This window comes from Cucumis sativus, chromosome 1, assembly GCF_000004075.3.
Source record: "Cucumis sativus cultivar 9930 chromosome 1, Cucumber_9930_V3, whole genome shotgun sequence".
In the NCBI taxonomy this organism is placed as follows: domain Eukaryota; kingdom Viridiplantae; phylum Streptophyta; class Magnoliopsida; order Cucurbitales; family Cucurbitaceae; genus Cucumis; species Cucumis sativus.
The window spans coordinates 25,272,038-25,291,345 of record NC_026655.2 but is presented as its reverse complement, the minus strand read 5'-3'; the positions used below and the strand labels follow the sequence as shown (position 1 = coordinate 25,291,345).

The 19,308-nt window shown below is 31.8% G+C and overlaps 4 protein-coding genes across 5 annotated transcripts; 3 read left to right on the top strand and 1 right to left on the bottom strand.

Annotated features, from left to right (window-relative positions):
- On the top strand, positions 1–1,543 carry LOC101222775 (leucine-rich repeat extensin-like protein 4). Its single transcript, XM_004135632.3, has one exon. The coding sequence runs from the start codon at positions 29–31 to the stop codon at positions 1,334–1,336; it is 1,308 nt and encodes a 435-aa protein (XP_004135680.3). The 5' UTR covers positions 1–28; the 3' UTR covers positions 1,337–1,543.
- A 4,174-nt stretch (positions 1,544–5,717) lies between these two features.
- On the top strand, positions 5,718–9,009 carry LOC101222536 (derlin-1). Of its 2 annotated transcripts, XR_970198.2 has the most exons (8): positions 5,718–5,896; positions 6,076–6,211; positions 7,081–7,154; positions 7,270–7,363; positions 7,778–7,906; positions 8,009–8,169; positions 8,409–8,608; positions 8,714–9,009. XR_970198.2 is itself a non-coding variant. In XM_004135631.3 (7 exons), the coding sequence occupies exons 1-7, from the start codon at positions 5,880–5,882 to the stop codon at positions 8,524–8,526; spliced, it is 729 nt and encodes a 242-aa protein (XP_004135679.1). In that variant the 5' UTR covers positions 5,718–5,879; the 3' UTR covers positions 8,527–9,009. The 2 variants fall into 2 exon arrangements, 1 of the variants encoding a protein (XP_004135679.1); XM_004135631.3 differs by having other exon boundaries at positions 8,409–9,009.
- Positions 9,010–9,992: 983 nt separating this feature from the next.
- LOC101222298 (glucan endo-1,3-beta-glucosidase 13) lies at positions 9,993–13,403 on the bottom strand. Its single transcript, XM_004135630.3, has 4 exons — positions 13,112–13,403; positions 11,105–12,379; positions 10,470–10,500; positions 9,993–10,352 (listed from the first exon to the last, which is right to left on the bottom strand). The coding sequence occupies exons 1-4, from the start codon at positions 13,173–13,175 to the stop codon at positions 10,217–10,219; spliced, it is 1,506 nt and encodes a 501-aa protein (XP_004135678.1). The 5' UTR covers positions 13,176–13,403; the 3' UTR covers positions 9,993–10,216.
- A 4,744-nt stretch (positions 13,404–18,147) lies between these two features.
- On the top strand, positions 18,148–19,121 carry LOC101216138. Its single transcript, XM_004135761.3, has 2 exons — positions 18,148–18,545; positions 18,657–19,121. The coding sequence occupies exons 1-2, from the start codon at positions 18,322–18,324 to the stop codon at positions 18,901–18,903; spliced, it is 471 nt and encodes a 156-aa protein (XP_004135809.1). The 5' UTR covers positions 18,148–18,321; the 3' UTR covers positions 18,904–19,121.
- The last annotated feature ends 187 nt before the right edge of the window (positions 19,122–19,308 follow it).

Here is a 19,308-nt window from a genome sequence, read left to right as displayed (position 1 = left end):
TAATTATGGTAGAGGTCAATTCATTTCCATGGCTACTCTACTTTTGACAAACACAAACATTTTCATTTCCTTCTTTCACCAAAAATTGAAAATGAAAAATTTCTCATTCCTCACTTCTCTCCTCTTCTTCATCCTCACAAATTCCCCTGCAACTAGAAGCTTCGAAGTAGCCGTCAATGGCGGAATCGGAGTCGGCGTTACCATCGGCGGCAGCGGAGGAACCGGGGTTTGGATTGGTGGAAACAATGGCTCACCAACACCAAGGCTAAACAGAGCTTACACCGCACTACAATCATGGAAATCCGCCATTACAAGCGATCCGTTGGGGATTTTAACCACTTGGGTTGGTCCTAATGTTTGTTCTTACAGAGGGGTTTTTTGTGCACAAGTTCAAGACGAAACGACGTCCTCACCCGTCGACATTGTTGCCGGAATCGACCTAAATCACGCCAATCTCGGAGGTACACTAGTTAAAGAACTCTCGTTTCTCACTGAAATCACTCTGTTTCACTTAAATACCAACCGATTTGCCGGCACCGTACCGGAATCCTTCAGAGAATTGTCATCTCTCCAAGAATTAGATCTTAGTAACAACTTGTTTTCTGGTCCGTTTCCTATTCAAACATTATACATTCCGAATCTGATGTATTTAGACCTCAGATTTAACGATTTTCACGGACCCATTCCTGAAGATCTCTTCAACAAGAAACTCGATGCGATTTTTCTCAACAACAATCATTTCGAAGGAGAAATCCCTCAAAATCTTGGGAATTCCCCTGCTTCTGTGATTAATTTAGCTAATAACAAGCTATATGGGAATCTCCCAAATGGGTTTGGTTTGTTAGGTTCAACAATTAGAGAAATCTTGTTACTAAACAACCAATTAACTGGTTGTGTTCCAGAAGGAATTGGGTTTTTCTCTGAAATGCAAGTGTTTGATGTGAGTTTCAATTCATTAATGGGTCATTTACCTGATACTCTGTCTTGTTTAAACGAAATCCAGATTATGAATTTTGGGCATAATCGGCTATCTGGGGTTGTTCCTGATTTCATCTGTTCGTTGAAAAGCTTGGTGAATTTGACTGTTTCTTTCAATTTCTTTTCTGGGTTAAAGGAAGACTGTTCTTCTTCAAGGAACAATGTTCTTGGGAATTTAGGTTTCGATTTCTCCGGAAATTGTATTCCGGGAAAGGATTCACAAAGACCTCGTCCTGAATGTAATGCGATTCCTGGTGGGAGTTTGAATTGCTTTAGAATACCTTCCCTCGTGAAGCCTTTGGTTTGTGGGACATTGGGTGGAAGAACAGAGAGTGATCTTAGTTCATCGCCGCCATGAGAGGGAGAATTGAGAGAGATTGAAGAAGAGAAAAAAAAAATTACAAGAATTTTAGATGGGTTTGTTATTAATTTGATAGTGATTAATGAAATGTTTTTTTGGCTTCATTGTTCTTTTGTTCGTCCGTTCGTTCGTCGATTTTATTATTCTCCGATGAGTGTGTGCTTTTGAATGGATATGGGAATTTCAGTGTCATTAATTAATTAATGATTTACGAATTATATCATAATACACATGATTAGTAGTAATAATTAAAATTTGCTAGGCTCTAACTTTCATTATAGCTAATTAAACAATAAAATTTCTACATAAGACAGTATGAAAAATTACTTAAAAAGCATTTAAGAACCACGTGAGGATGCTAAAATAAATCACAATAATTTACTCCGTTATTCAATTATGTGTTAAATTATGATTGGATGCAGTAGATATTAAAATAGTGCCAGATATTTTTCATAATCAAATACATTACAATTAGTCTTTCTTCTCTCATTATCCAACTTCTATCAATGGTATTAAAATGGTCAAATTGTGCAAATAGAATCCAACCATCCTATTTAAGAATAATGTAAATCATTATAAAACATGAAAAGAAAAATAAACTACTAGTGATATTAAAATCAATATCATAACACATACATTACTGATCTAAGTACAAATTTAGACAATCATATAGATATAGTGAAATAAATGTTAGGGGAAGAATTTCCTCCTTGGCTATGACATGAACAAAACCTGGTCTCCATATAAATGGTGAAATTATTAGAAGGACAATAAAGTTTGTCTATGCTTCTTGTTTGCAAAACTTGATCGAGACTTATTTTAATTCTTCATTTCACTATTCACACACACACACACACGTATATATGTGTAGGTTTGCATTGTAGTTGTAGAAGTGACTCATGTGACATTTCTTACATATTTACCCCTATCATGTGTACAATTGGTCTAATGTCACCTAGTAATATTTCCCTCTAAGAGGGGCATTGATGGAATTTTAATTCATATTTAAGATATATAACAAAAGTAAAATAAGATAAAAGAAACTATATTGTCTTTTTCTATTAATAATTGGTAGGGACGTTAAATCCGACCATGACAAAAAATATATATATATATAACAATGAAATGAAATACGTTGTAGCTCAATAATAATTCATAATTATGTATTTTCTTCGCGATTTAAATTTCGACCACTTATTTATTGTACTAAAAAAATATAAATTTATTTTATTTTAAAAGATCCAAACTATATTTTATTTTAACTAAATTTAATTAATTAATTTTTTAAAAATTATATTGTCTTTTTCTCAAAATAATTGGTAGAGACTGTAATTATTTATATCTTTCAACTATGTTAGTATTATAATTATATGTTTGTATATAGTTTCAATTTTTAGAAAAATTATATTTTAAGTGTCTCAAATAACTTATTGCTTTATTTAAAATAATTATATAATATTTTAAATTAGAATAATAATTTTTAAAAATAAAATTTTCCATAAAACTATTTTTCAAAATTTCAAAATTATCTAATTAGTTTCTAAGAAACCAAACCAAAAAAAGTTAGGATCTTCTAAACCTATTTTCAAAAACTCAGTAGATTAAAAAGATATTTTTTAAAAAAAATTTAGAGATCAAAGGAAATTAAGAAAGTTAGAAAGTAGATGAACATGTAATGTAAACATAGAGTTGATCAATCAATTAATTATGAAAAAGAAAAAACCATTTGTATAGTATTATTAAATAAGAAAAATAGAATAAGTTAAAAAGAAAGAGATTGGACCGGATTAGGGGCGGCCCAGTCTAAGATTAGAAAGCGACCGGCCACATGGATAAGCCACGTCCATATCCAGCTATTGGCCCACGTCACTTACCAACGGTACACGTAGTTTCACTTTCTGACATCCTGCCACGTGGCATATCCTGGCCCCATTATCCATACCTTCAGGCGTACAGCACAGCACAGTACCCTTCTCTCGTGGAATTATTTTATTATTTTTTTAGTTTAAATTACCAAAACAAAAACAAAAATTTTACAATTTATTTTTTAAAATTTTTAAATATCTTAAAAGAAAGAAAACTACTCAAAGAAATAATGTCTATAAACCTAACTTTCAAAAATAAAAATTAGATTAAAGAATTATTAAAAATTAGATTAAAGAATTATTAAATATGACTTAAATTTGAAATATTTAAAATTTTCAATTTCAAATGAAAAACAAACAAATTGTTTTCCATTTGTAATGTACATCATAAAACAATTAGCTAAGCTTGTCTAGCTCAATAAAGAAAATAAGCTATTCAATCGTGCTTGACTACGTAAATTGTATTAATTTCACACTAGTTTATAGTTTTATAAAATAAGGAGGAAGACTTCAACCGAAGTTTAGAAAGAATCAAATATAGTTTTACTATTAAACTAACTTCTATTATTGATATTACTTCAGTCTTATATTATATGTGGAGTATAAAGTTGAGAGGAACTATACAAAATTTTGCAGTGGATGCTCCAACATCATATATATATATATTTTTTTTATATTAGATGTGTGAGTTTTATAATAAACAATTTATAATTACATTGTATTTGACAACTTTAATCTTCTAATTACTCGTCAATAATAATGGATAGTTTTTTTAAAAATTATTTTTCATTTCTTTTTTAAGTTTTTCTTCCCTAACACTCATATTTACCATTGTTATACATCTAATTGTTGTCTTATTTTCTAGAAATGGTGATTTTTTTTTTTTAATTATAGTCTAATTTATCCATTATCAAATTTTCATTAACTAATAATAACAAAACCCATAAGTTTAATTTCTATAAAGATTTCTAAAAATGTATCGATTTTTCATGTTTAAAACGTAGGCTGACGTTATTTGTGTTGGCATAAATATGTATAAAAATGTATGAATTTCTAAGTCTTTGTTGACGAACTAAAATTTCGTCGAGATAAATACGTTTTTGTTCACACAAAATGATGCATTAAAAAGTTTCGGAATTACAAAAAATGGTTGCAGTGAGAGATGGTTTATTATAAGAATGAAACAAGAGTAACAAATTAGACTATTTTACAATCTATTTGAAAGTTAAATAAAGCTTTGGTCCATATTCATAAAGGTTTCATTTTACAATACACTTTGATCAATAATTCAATATTCGTATATATTACCTTGTTTTATATTCTTGTTTGAAAGTTAAATAAAGTTTTCTAGGGATGGGTTGATAATTTTACTTTTGAACTTATATAGCAAGAGTACCATTGTTGATTATTTTATTGTTGTTATTATTATTATTTGGGTTTGGTTAAAATTATACGTGCAATTGTGTTGACTTAGGGACTCTCAGGTTTGTATCAAGAACCTATTAGACTATCCATCATGAATTGGTCTAATATATGGTAAATATAGGGTTCGAGAAAATGAGTTTAATCAACAATAATAGTCACTTATTTAAGATTTAATATTATACAACAACAATAATAGTCATTCATAGATTGAAACGATCGTTATCTTGTCAAATTGGTAGAATTCAAGCACTATCACTAGAAGTAGGGAAGAGCACAAACATGTGTAAAAGTGACGAAAGCGCGCAAAATGTTGTACGTTATTATTTTCAAAGTTTAGGTCAAACAACTTTTCAAACGCAAAACATCTTGAGTCTTGCATACAAAAGGTTATCAAACTACTTTAAATTGAAGATATTTATTGCAATGTGAGATTCTTAAGAGTGGTTGTAATTGATAACACTTTTAGTGCTTATAAGTATATACAACATTTTAAAAAAATTGTAAATTACAAGTGAGCATGATAGATCGAAAAACATAGCTCATCGACCAAAATCATTCTAACCGAATGTGGTTGGTTAGAGATGAAGAGATGTGTTAATCGATATTGATTTGGAAAAACTTCACACCGACAACATTTAAAAAAAAATCAAATGCTTAAACCGACCAATCAACCAACCAACTATTAGTTTATACTCCTTAGTCAGAATTTGGTTCGAACATTTACTAAACCAACCACAGTCAATTCAACATTGGTTTATCAATTTGAATAAAAAATCGATTCTGACCGACCGATGCTCACCCTATTGTTAATAGAACAAAATCTATTCGCGGTAAACTTTTATGAACAATATAGTCCACTAAAGGTCATTTGGGGCACACAATATTCTATGATTATAACAACCATCTCTTCAAAACCCTCATTTACTACTGTTTTTCCTATTTTACATTCATCATATTTTTATCTTTTTCTACTATATTTACTGAATAAACCAACTTGTGTATATCTGCTAATGCAATGTATTATTTGGGCCTGGCCCAACTCGCTTAGTCAGCCCATTAATCCCCACGTACGAGAGCGAGGAAACCACTTTGGATTCAGAACGTTCTGGGTCGTGGTTGTAATCCTTCGCTCTTCCTTTGTGTTCATCTTCTAATTTCTTGCTTGTTAAGTCTTACGGTGAATTTCTTGTACAAGAACTGAAAGATCTTCATTTCCCAAAGCTTCTTTGAATTTCATTTCTGTTTCTACAATGTCTTCTCCTGCCGAGTAATGCTGCTTTTCCCTCTTTCAATTTTTACGAATTTTACTATTCTTTCATTTTTATTACCTTTCGATTTCTCTTTTTTCATATTGTAATCTTCTCATTTCCAATGGCTGTTGTGATTCTTTACTCTCTTCTTGATCTGTGTTCTTAGTCTTGAATCATTTCCATTATGATTTTTCAGATTTTACAACTCTCTTCCACCTATTAGTAAGGCGTATGGAACTCTGTGCTTTTTGGCAACTACAGCCTTTCAACTTGGCTTGTACGATCCCATGCTTATTGCCTTGGATTATGGACTTGTATTCAAGCATTTTCAGGTATTCACTTCAATCTCCATAGATTGAATTCTTAGTTTTTTTCATACATTTTTCTGGCTCCTACTTACATTGGGGATTTTATTATGCACTTTTGAATGAGGGTTCAATTTATAAAAAATTCTCAAGAACATTGGAAATATCTTTAATTTAACTTTTGAGCTCATTTTTCAAGCCTCTCTTGTAAGTGATGTGGGTTTCTTAATAAATTCCGTTAGGGCTTCTTGGAGGAACTTTTGTTATTGATTGGGTAGTTTTGTCACTTTTCCTCCCCATATTGATGAAATTTTCTTTAAAATTCTTTTTATGTTAAATCTTGTTGGGTAAGGCAGTCGTTGCATCACATTGATTGAGACACAATGTACAATTTCCTCACCTGATATCAAATTGCTCTCTCATACTTGTTCTTTATCTTCTATAATATGGAGCTTATAAAATTTATTAATACTAGAAAGCCCCATTTCAAGTATTAGACTAGACATGTACATAGTTAGAATTAGCCTCAGTTCAAGTATGAACTATTTGTTCTTAAGGTCATGATCTCTCTATTTGAGGCCTAGTAGTCAACCCTTCTATCAAATGTCAATAAATGAAGTGAGCCGTGCTAAAATGCAAGTAAAGGTAGTGAAGGGTGTGATGCAAGAATATGGGGCATTTTAGCAGAAAGAAATGACTACTTTGTGTGGTGAAATCCCTTGTATGTTTGGAATTTAGGTATAATTGTATCTGATCTTTCGACATAAATGAATACTTTCAAGTAGTCTTGGATTAGAACTTTCTTTGGCCTTTAGACTAATTCTTTAATTTGAGTTCCAACACATTCTTTTCATTTTATTATTATCATATTTATGCAAGGTCACCTTTATATTCAGGTGTGGAGGCTATTCACGAACTTTTTCTTCCTAGGAAAATTCTCTATCAATTTTGGAATTCGCTTATTAATGATGTAAGTTTTTGTGTGTGCCTGTGGTAACTTTTTTATGATGTAAGTGGAGAGCTTGTGTTCGAACACTCGAGATGGTTTTTGATGCACTAATAGTTTCCTGGTTGTGCCCTTACAGAGCAAGATATGGGGTTCAACTTGAGAATGGACCATTTCAGAGGCGAACAGCAGATTTTCTATGGATGATGATATTTGGATCCTTGACATTATTGGTTTGTGAGGATCTTTATTAAGCTATCCATTTATATGCGGTGACTGTTTTTGGCTTTTGTTTTACCTTTTTGTATTCTTTCATTTTTTTCCCTCAAGGTTTGGTTTTTGGTAAAAAATTAGATGCCAGTGATTCTTAAGTCTTGTATATTTGTGAAAACAGTAGATTTTGCAGATGGTGCCTAATGTTTCCTATATAATTTTTGCCAATCCTTGTTCATTTACAATTCTTTGAAGTAAAACTCTCAGATTGAGTAGATAATTACCAGGTAGTCCAATGTTTCATCATCGCCACAATGCCACCTTAAATTATTTTGCATTTTGTATCAATATTTCATTGAGGTACTGGTAGGTTAAGATTTTCAAACACCCTTGACTTTTTGGTTGAATATTAAGCTATACTTCCTCTTGTATAGGTACTTGCTGCTATCCCAATCTTCCAGTTTCCAGTCTTAGGGATATCACTTGTGTTTATGCTTCTCTACGTCTGGAGTAGAGAATTTCCTAATGCACAGATCAATATATATGGCCTTGTAACTCTTAAGGTACGGCATTGATTTAAGTTGAGAAATTGTTGTTTTTCTTCCCTAGGATTGTGTTACTCAGTTCCTGATATCGGCAACTTAAATGTAATGCTTTTTATGCAGGCATTTTATCTGCCATGGGCCATGCTAGCACTGGATGTCATTTTCGGTTCACCCCTTGTCCCTGATTTACTCGGAATCCTAGCGGGGCATTTGTACTACTTTTTGACCGTGTTGCATCCGCTGGCAGGTGGAAAGAACATATTGAGAACCCCATTTTGGATGTATCCTTCCTCTTTTGGGTTTTTAACAACAAAATTTTAGTGCCTACGCATCTATAATTTTCATATCTCTGTCGCTCTGCTTATTCACTCATAATCTTCCATTTTCATAACAAATGCTTACACTTTGGGTATCATCTTATTCACCAAAATGTCTTTCCATTTCCATCATGCTCACCATTTTGGTTTTTTCTCTATTGTTTGTCTTGCTTTATTCAGCATTTCTTTAACAATTTCTACAGACAGAGGTTAGTTTCGAGGTGGAGGATAGGTGCTCCACCAATGCAACGTGCGGCAGTGCCTGATGATAGGGGTACAAGTGGGGCTTTCAGAGGGAGGTCGTACCGGCTTAATGGCTAAGCAGCTTTCTGTACAAGAAACAAACGTGATCATCCTCTTAACACTGGAGATTTTCAGATTGTGCCTGCTAACACATGAAGAGGTAAAAATTGGGCTGAAGAATTTGATTAGGTTCAAAAAAGTTGGTCTCAAGTGAATATTTGTTCTGTGCTTAGTGATCAGTAAGTGCTTATGTTTCTCGTTGAAGGAATTTGGATACGGAAGGAGATTTTGAAAACGTGATATTTCTGACTCGAGTTTCGCTGCGAGACACTTCTTCTGAACTCTGTTATCGAATAAAATCCAAACTGTTCCCAATCCTTCCTTACTATTAGAAATACCAGAAACTGTATTCCCTCTCTTTTTCTTTTGTTGATATTTTGAAATTTAAAATGTAGTTTTATGATCTTTAGGATACAATGTGACTAATGATGGGGTATGAGTTGTTATGTTTGGTTTTTATATTCTTAAAAGTGCTTCTAAAAAAAGTATTCTCACAGGAAACTGAAATTGCTTTTGAAAGTTTTATACTTGTAGTCTAATTTTCTATTATTTTGATTATTTGAATTTGGCTTGAGAAAGTTGTTAGAATAGATTGCAAATCTCTATATTTTAACAACTTTCAAAATGATTGTTAGGATTTGGAATGATAGTAATGTTGTTTGTTTTAGTTTTTGCATATAATAATCATACGATCTTCCACTGTGATTTTGCTATCTATCCCAAGCTCGTATTTACGTTCAACTAAGTGCTCTCACACGTTAGGGTTTTTCCTCTTTTCTTCATATTTGCACTCTTCTTCCCTTGACTAATACGATGCAATACTACTCTCACCCGATGAAGTTCTTCCTTCCTAATTGTCTTGCGCTCATGCTTCTTCTTACTCTCGCACTCTTTCTCATTATCTCACTGGTGTTCTTTCTTATTCTCTTACTCACACTCATCATTTTTGAACCTTCATTAATTGTGCACAAGAGGTGGTATAAATAATTAAACACGTTAGTGCAGTCTGACAATGACTGAGGGGCCACTCATTATTATTTTAAAAATTGGTCCAAGAAAAACAACCCCAAAATTCAAGGCATTATATATACACACACACATATATATATAATGAAACCAAGAGAATCTGACATTGTCCTTATAGAGTTCCTGTTTTACCCGAATAAGTTAAAAAACAAAGCTCATAGTAAAGTTTGGTCATCGAATAACCTTGATTAAATTTACATAAAAAGACCCAATTTTTACTATTTGATTTGGTTGCTTTGGATTCTTTTCTAATCGTTAGTTATTTTGTTTCTTTATATGTATAAAAACATTGAGTAATATTCAAATTTTAAGAAAGTTATTTACATATTGTCATGCTTGTGTTTATAGTTCTAAAGTCTAGAGAACACACAATCTTAGGAGTTGGTCAATTCTATGAAATGAAGTGGTCTCTAATGAAAATGTTGCCTAGTGCATGTAACGAGCGTAAAGCAAGTAAATTTTTTGTGTTGATTCTCTACTTTTACATTATTTTCTCATTATTTGTCTATTTCAAACATCAACAACTAATTCCATTGACTTCGTCCTTAAAAGCTACACATCCTTATCATACAGAGCAGATACACATTTGCAACTCCTCCCAATAAATTACAAAAACAAGGAAAATGCTCGATCCAGCAATGTCTTTCTATAGCAAAATCTGGAATTTTCAGGCTTAACCCCATCATGAAATTTTCAGAAAACATGATATAAAAATCAACATAACTAGTAGACCAGCAGAAAATTCAATCCTTGAAGAAGAGGATGACGAAGTTGAAGATATTGCTGTTGTGTTACTCGAAGAAATTGTCTTGTTCTTCCTGCTTGACAGACCATAAAACAAAACAAAGGAAACCGAAGAACCCACATTAGGAACTAGAAATCAAAATCCATGAACTTCATCAAGTTTGTTTCACTACAAAAGCAAAAAAGCTTACCCTGTAGTTGCATACAAGCAAGTATCATAGCCTGCAAAGTCAAGATACAAATTCAAGATTAGGAACACTTATTCAAAGCAAACCGAGTAGCTAAAAATGTTAACATTATATATCTGCTTTCCTTGTGACAATACAATCCCGAAGCAGATATGTTGCCTAAAAGTCGTTGGAACTCTTTACACAAAAGAGAGATTTAAGCACAAAATGTAGATTTCAATTTCAGTTACCCTAAAGAAGCATAGATATGAATATGAGACATGGATATCAGACTTGACTACACATCATGCGTTAGCAATATAGGACATCACATGGAAATGATATGTTTGATATATTTATAAGCTTAAATTTATTGTTGTTGTTAGGTGTCTTTTGAGAGTCAGGTGTCTTTTTAGTCTACTCAATAAGTATGCATGTCTAACGCATTTGTTGCAGTAGCAAGTATTTGATAGTTTCCAACAAGCGTTGGTGTGCCCAAGTGTCCAACATGTATCGTATGCATACACAATAGGCAATCTGAAGTGTTTCTGTGTCTTTTAGATTTTACCCTTATATAAAGAATTTCAAAACAGATATAACACTGAAATATATAAAGAGTGTTACGGGAATGTGGTTGTGACTTGTGAAAGTCAACTTACTTGGGTCCTGGTTAACCTTAACTCCATTCCCTCCAAAACCACAAGCAACATCAGTGGCTCCATTTTGCTGGAAATAGCTATTGAATGCATAAGATGCATGGGAAACCAGAGTATCTGGCTCGAAACAAGGCTGGCTTGGCTGAATGGGTGTGCAATCGACGTTCCCTGAACCACAAGCCCAATCCAAGGCATTTTGCAAGTCCATGTCGGACGCCTTGGTTGAAGCTATGCACCAAGCAGTTCCATTGGAAGCAGTGCTATTTGCCTGTGCAGTCATGTCTACCACACTCTTTCCTGTAAAATCCAAGTTGTAGACGCTGGTCTGGTCGGGATAAAATAATCCCCAGTTTCTTTCGGAATCTAACCCCGGCTTCCTGTTTTCGTTGAACAAAGAGAAGATATATACATCTAGTTCCTCTCCAGGCCTTGCAGGTGTCCCCGTGTTATTGATTACATGGCGAATAAGATTTGTGTTGTAAGTTTGAGCGTTGTCGGGAGTAGCAGATGTCTCCTTTGGTGAACCTTTAGATGGCCAACCTGTTTCTGTTACCATCACTCTAATTGTTCTGAAATTTAGGGCCATCAAAGCAAAATAAAGAGCATCGATCTGAGCATCAAACATATTCGTGTAAAGCAGACCAGTGTTTGGGTCAATAACTTCATTCGATGACTCGAAAAGAGCATAATCCAATGACACATTGTTTGGGGATTCTCGATATGCATAATAAGGATAAATATTGATCATAAAGGGAGACTGGTTCTCAGCAAGAAACTCCAACAATGGTTTCAGGAAAGATGCATAGTTACTACTAAAAGCCCCAACTGAGGGAGGAAATGACCGAGACAGAACTCCAAGAGAATGAGTGCTAGAAACTTTTATCTTCTTGTGCAAACCAGCCTTTTTGAGGCCAGTGAGTACATTATTCATGGCAGGCACCACCAACGCAGACACATTGTTGGGGCTCTCAGTGACCTCAGCACCAACCGTAATGTACGTTATTTTCGTAGCTGGGTAATAAGGAAGTATGCTATTCTTAAGCCAAGTGTCTACATTAGACTGGAACTGAGCAAATGGCAGCAAGTCGGAATTTGGAACCCCAATCATAAGTTCAACACCAGTGTTGGCAAAGGCCTTGAGAACCTGAATATTTGAATCATAAATCCGAATATATTTGATGTTATGAAGTTTGACTAGCTGAGCGACTTTATTAGGTGTTGGGAGGTCATCTGCATTCCTTCCATAGCAAACTCCAACATTACTTCCTTGGCAATGGCCTGCAACCAAATTCAATAAACGTGCAACATTATTTCAAGTATGAAAATAAGAACAATGGTGGATACGAAAACCAAAAACACCACATTCGATCACCAAATAAACAGCTGTCTACCAGAAGGGTTCATTCTTTATGTACTTCGTTCCTCCTAAAACAATAAAGCCTAAACGCAAGTTGCTTTGCAATGCACTTACATTGAGCTCCAATCTACTCTCTATTTCATGATTTCTATCAGTCCTAGCACACAAATATCTTACCAAATAGGTAGAATAAGAATTAGTTTAGTTCAGATTGGTTAGAGAAAACTTATCATTTATGTAATACCCTTTTACTAACACTGGGAAGACATTGCAAGTAAACACACGTTATAAGCTGAAGCCTTACATTGTTAAATGGAAATTCCTAAAAGGTCTCCAAACTGACTGCTCATTGATCCTAACAGTAAGTAATATTCAACAAGTTCTAACACAATATACATTCAAAGTTCACAAAAGAAAATGCCAAGTTAGAAGAGATACACAGTGAACTTCTATCAATAAATTTGGCAACAAAGTCACAAGAAAGGCTGTCACTACAAATTACTGACAATGCAAATGAAATGGAAGATCCAACAAAGTATAACCAAACAAACCCACTTCAAATAAACCAAAATGTAACCCCAAATCCAAACTTAGAGCTAGAAAACAAGAGGAAAAGATTGAAGAACTAGAAGAAGAAACAGAGAGGAACAAACCCAAAAGTATCAAGAACAGTGAAATCCCAAGAAAAATGAGATTGAATCCAACCCTTTTCCCCATTCTCCTTCTCTTTAGCACTTGAAAGCCAAACCCTTTCGTTTGGCTCTTCGTCTGCACTGCTGCTGCTTGTGTAGAGAAGAAAAATGGGAATGAGGGATTTCTTGAAGCTTCTTTTTATGGGTTAGATATTAGTAGAACAGCAACGGCTCCTTTCACTTTCTAAAAAGTTACTCTATGAGAGTGATTACGGATGTCGAGATTATGGTTATGGTTAAAAACAGAACAAAATTAGCTTAAAAATTGTAGTGCTGGAGAGTGTCGATGGAGTGTGTCAGCACAAGGACCGGACTTCAGAGGGAATTATAAACTTTTGTTAATTGTGAATCCTCGATCACAGTGCCACGCATAAGCATGTCTGTTCCCCACTACCTTATAATCTTCTGCTTCATTTCACTACATCTCATCTAAAACGATGCCGTTTTTGTATTTTTCTTTCTTTCTTTTCCTTTTTTTGACAAATAAGAAAACTTGTTTTCTTTTACTTCATATTTATTGGCTAAAGATATTTTGGAATTTTGGAATTTATTGTTTGTTTCTAAATATAAACCAATCATTCTTTCTTTTTCTTTCTTTCTTTATTTTTTTGTTAAAGTTTACATGGTTGAATGTAAGCAAACAAAGTTCGAAATTTGAATCTTCTAATTGTTGACCCAAACAAAGTTTGAGTTTCGAGAGTGTTCATGGGTTCGGTCAAGTTGGGTCGGTATACTTTCTTATTGACGAGTGTATTTAATATGATAATCTTTTAACTTTCAAATATATATGATAATGTTTTAGGATACACTCGATAGAGGTCACATGACACTTCTATATTAAAATAATCTTTATTCCTACATGGTATTAATGAATTTAATATGAACTATTAGATATGAAATTTAGTATATTTCGATCGACACAATGCTTACAGTAATAGCTTTAAAGTAAGGTGTTTGATTCTTCAACTACTCTAGGTATTTTTTAGTACTAGTATTTCAGTAATGACGTGGCAGCATAGTAATTTTAAATAATACCAATTATTATGGACGCATGTGTATTTAATTTTGAAAAAAATGACAAAATATTTTACAAAACTTAAGTGGGATGAATTTTGTCTAATCAAATGTACATAGTTCCAACCCTTTAATTTTGTTATTTATAAAATATAAGAAACCAAAACAAAATGACATAAAAATAAAAGAAAAGAAAGAAAGAAAGAAGGAACGAAATTGATTTAATTTTAATTTGAAAATAGAAAGACAAAGGGAATGGATCAAAGGCTTTCACCTCAGCCCAAACACTGGGCCTGAGAAAGAGAAAAACCAAATTGGTTTATTTTGAAGCCCAAGTTAGAATGAAAGTGGGCCATCCGTATGAGGCCCGTTAGATTTAAATGGGCCAAAAGATGGGTAAGAACAAAGATTGGGAGAGCGGGGATTATGTGATTAAATAAAAGGGAAATTGATGGGATAGGAAATTTGAATTAAAACATGTAAGCCTAAGCCATATCCATTTATCAATTATGCCCATCGTGACTTGTGCCAAACTCCATCTTTAGGATCTTCCTCCTTTTGAATTCTATTGATTTGTTTTTCTAAAAGTTTCATAAATCACTTCCAAAAAGGTCTTGCTAATGCTTGAACCTTGATAGATTATGTATATAAGTTGAGCTACAAAATAACTCGCTCTAGTGTTCATATGTTTAAGTTAGCAAATTAAATGTTTACTATGTCTAAACGTTAAAAGAATGTTTGAGAAAAGAGGTGTAAACTATTCGTTATGTTTGAGTTGTAGATTATATTATAATAGCATGTGTTCGAAATGTAAACTATCTTAGTTTAAGAAGATAAAAGATAAACATTATAACAAATAATAATGACGGTAAAATAGTAAAAATCGTAGCAAATGAGATACTTGGAAATAATGTTTCATGTAGCTAATTAATTTGAAACTTTTAAATTGGGATCGTTTGGACAAAAGTTAAGCAAAATTATAATAACCATCTTTAGTCAGAGTAAATACTATTAAAAAATCTTCAATTAACTATAGTAAATATTACTTTAAAACTTCATGGTTGCTACCGTTTTTACTATTTTCTTCTCAAAACTAAAATAATCTACATTTCAAACACAAACTATTATAACTTAACTACAGTAACCTAAAACTATAACAACTCACCTCTTATCTTAAACACCTCCATAATGGTTATAGTCCTATACACAAGACTTGTGCGTTGCCAACAATGTCAACATGGGGAAATATGATATGGTTTTTAACTTTGGTAGGATTCGTCTGACAATTGACATGTAATTGAGTTGGGTGGGTAAAAAAACTCACTTACCGTTTAGGTACACCAACAACTGAAGATATTTATTATCTCATTATTCGTGTTAACTTAACATTTCTCATCTCGTTATTTGTGTTAACTTTTGTTTTTCACCTTGTATTTACGACAACTTTTCTAACTACTCTCCAATAACTCTAAAACAAACTACAACCAAACACCCTCGTGATGCACAAACTCCCATGGTCTCTAGGGTTTGGCCTTCTCTTGTAAGCTCCGACAAATTGTTGTGACCCCAACCAAGTTTACATTTAAATGTACGATTGTTTTTTTATAAATAATTTAATTTTAATAAATAAAGACAAAAGTAATATAGAATGAAAATATTTGACAAAAATAGAAGTCAAAATCGTGGATCCTAGTCCACAATTTCTAAAAATCGTGATTTCCACATACATGACACCAAGTCCCCCCCGATTATCATAATCTTATGTGGCAGCCAACATTAAATATGAGTCGTTTAATTTTATTTTCATCATTCATACCTGTAAATCATAAGATGGAGAAAGGAAAACAAACGAGAAAAAAATGTATTTTCCATTCATGTCTTTATTTAACAAACGAGAAAAATATATACTAAACAAATTTTGATTTCGAAGGACTCTACCAATATATAGAAAAAGACCATTCCTATCCACTTTCTTTTTCTTATCTCTCTCTTATCTTAAACGTGTTTTAGAAGTATTTCGATTAACAATTAGACAATCAAAAGATACTTTAATTTTACACATTTGTATAAAATACTTTCCAATAATCTTCTAGACATCTTTACGTATATGTAAAAGAAGATATCAATCATAACACTTACGTCGTACGAGTAATTCAAACGAAAAGTATTTTTCTTCATTAGGACAAAAATACACTTAACCTAATCTTTGAGTACAACCTAATGTTTCTGGAAAAGAAAGTGTATTTCAAAATGCTTTTGTTCATCCAATTTTTTGTTTGTTGTATATTTAACTTCAAATAGAAGCTTTCCATCAAAACCAAAGTTCTTATTTATCATTTTTCATTCAATTATATCTTTTTTGTCTATTTTTTTTCTCTAGAAGCATAAAAGTATTTCCTTCAATTTCTTTTTTCTTTCTTTTATGTTTTCTTTTGTACATGGGGAATTTCTAATTCAATTTAAATCTAACATTTTTTTTTAATTTCCCGTGCCCTAAAATTTAGTAACGTCTTGTCTCGTTTGTAATCATTTGATTTGGTTTGTTTTTCACACTTTTGTGAATTAAACTTTTAAATACAAATTTTGATAGTAAAGTTTTTTTCGAGTGATCTGTTAAATCACTTTTTGTTAACAATTTTCAAGGATAAGTTAAATTTAAAAACTTTTTAGTTTCAAAAAGTTCATTTTTCAAATTCAAAGTTTTAAAATATTTACAAAATATAACAAAATTTCATAGTTTAGTAATGATACATATAATTAGAAGTTTATCAATGTTTATTTCCAACCATTTTGCCATTTGCAATCTTCTCTAATCTTACCTAATTCTTAGTGGTTTTTTTAAAAAATCTAAGTGAGTGATTTTGAATGCGTGTACGATCATGAAAAACTATAACCATAAAAAATAAAATAAAAAGAAAATTTATTTTAAATAACAATTTTTGAAAATATTTTTAAATCGTATTTGTGATAAACCACGATAAATTAAGATAAACTACTATTTGTGTCTATCATGACACAGATAAACATAGATAGTAGTTTATCGTGATTTATCATAGGTAGATTGTGATTATCATAAAAAAAACTTAGACTTGTTTCTCTTTTACAAAACCTAATTTCTCCTTTAATTTATGAAAAAATACATTGAAAAAATTTATATACAACATAGACTACTTCTCCATGTCATTCTTTGAGTGTTCTTTAGAAAAAATTATATGATAAATTATGATTATTGAATGCTTTTTAACTCACTATAGAATACGTGCTTGCAAACACTTATTCCATAGTTATTGTACACATCAATAACCAAACTTATTCCATGAATTATTTAATAAACCAAACAAAATGAATGAATTAGCAAAAAAGTGAAACAAAGGTTCGTAAAGTCAAGAGAGTTTGAATAACAAAGTTAAGTTAATTAATTAGTAACCAAAATCCATTATATATATATATATATATTATAGAATATTTTTGAGAAATGTTAACATCACTTTTGATTGGAATGGAAATGAGAAAAAAAATGAAAAACCTGAATAGGTAACCCTTTCTCAATGGAAGGTTGATGATACATGAATATAAAAAGTATGGGAATAATGTCATGGCTTTATGAAGCAAAAGTAACTTAGATGTTGACCTCATATTTCTATTTCAATCCTATATTTTAGAAAATGATAGAAATTTATAATTAAAATTAAAAAAAAATAAAAAAAAATAAAAAAAAATTCAGTGACTTGTGGATATGTCTTCCAACCTTTAGATCTTATCTCTTTTCCTAGTAATATGGAAAAAAGAAAAGAGCCCAAAATATATATTTATATAAAAAGATGATAATTGATGATAAAGTTTTTTTTGGATAAAATGACTAAAAAAGAAAGAATATTATCCAAGTCTATCTTATGATAAAACCAAAAAGAAATCATAGTTTAATCCAAGCATTTAAATATATAAAACTATGCTTTTCCAACTTTATATTATACTATAAATACCTTTTTTCTGGAACCATACATATGCTACAGTTACAAAATCTTTATTTCCTTCAAAGCTTTATCAGAAATCACTAAAAAAGACCATTCCTTTTTCTCTTCCATTCTCCATATATAGTTTCACTTACCCATTTTCTTCTATACCCATCTTTTCTTCTTCTGAATTGATTTTATTCAATGGAAAAATTACAACAAAATGAAGCTCAACATCGTGGCTATGTCATGGAAGATAATTATGAGTCTTCTTCTTCTTCTTCAACGGACGAGCTTAGTCGTTCTATAAATTCAGAGGAATGTTCTTCATTAGAAATGGTGGAGGATGTAAGTTCTTCTTTGTCGTCGTCTTCTTCAAATGGGCCTCTCTTTGAATTAACAGAGCTAATGGTTCATCTTCCTATTAAGTAAGTTCATGGGATTGTAAATTTACTCTTTTTTCTTTTTTATTGTTGTTTTTTATACATTGGAATAATTTATATCTTCTTTTGCTTTTTTTTCTTTTTTTTTTTTTGTAGGAGAGGATTGTCTAAATATTATGATGGTAAATCTGAATCTTTTACATCTTTAGCAAGTGTTGAAAGATTAGAAGATTTGGCCAAAAGGGTATCTCCAGTTACAAAAAGATTCAAATCTTGTAAGAGTTTTGATGGTCATAAATCCATTGTTCCCAGAGCTGCCATAGCCAAGAAAAGTTCAAGATCAAGACGAAAAAGTAGTTTGATCTGTGGTTCTAGGGCTACAATTTCTGTGAATGGACACTGATTAGAGGTTTAATTTCAACGGAATAAAAGATCGAACAACATGACTAACACGACTCTATTGCTAATCTTAATTAATCTTGTAAATTTTTAAGCATATCTTTTCTCTCTTTTCTTTTTTATTTTTCCAAGGAATTTTGTCACATAGTGTAAAGTTTTAACCTCTCATTGTACATTGGTTTTTTAAATTTGTAACATTTTGTTGTTGATTATTTATTACAATATTTACGTGCACAAAGGTGTTAGCATGGATAAAATTGTTGGGTTAGTTGAAATTAGTTGTTGGCATTTAAGAGTGTAGTTATCTTAAATATTCTTTCTTATGAAAGTTTAACGAAAATAGATATAGATTGAAGTTAAAAGTTTTAAATTAGTAAACCTTAAACCTGTTCATTACATAATCGAAAAT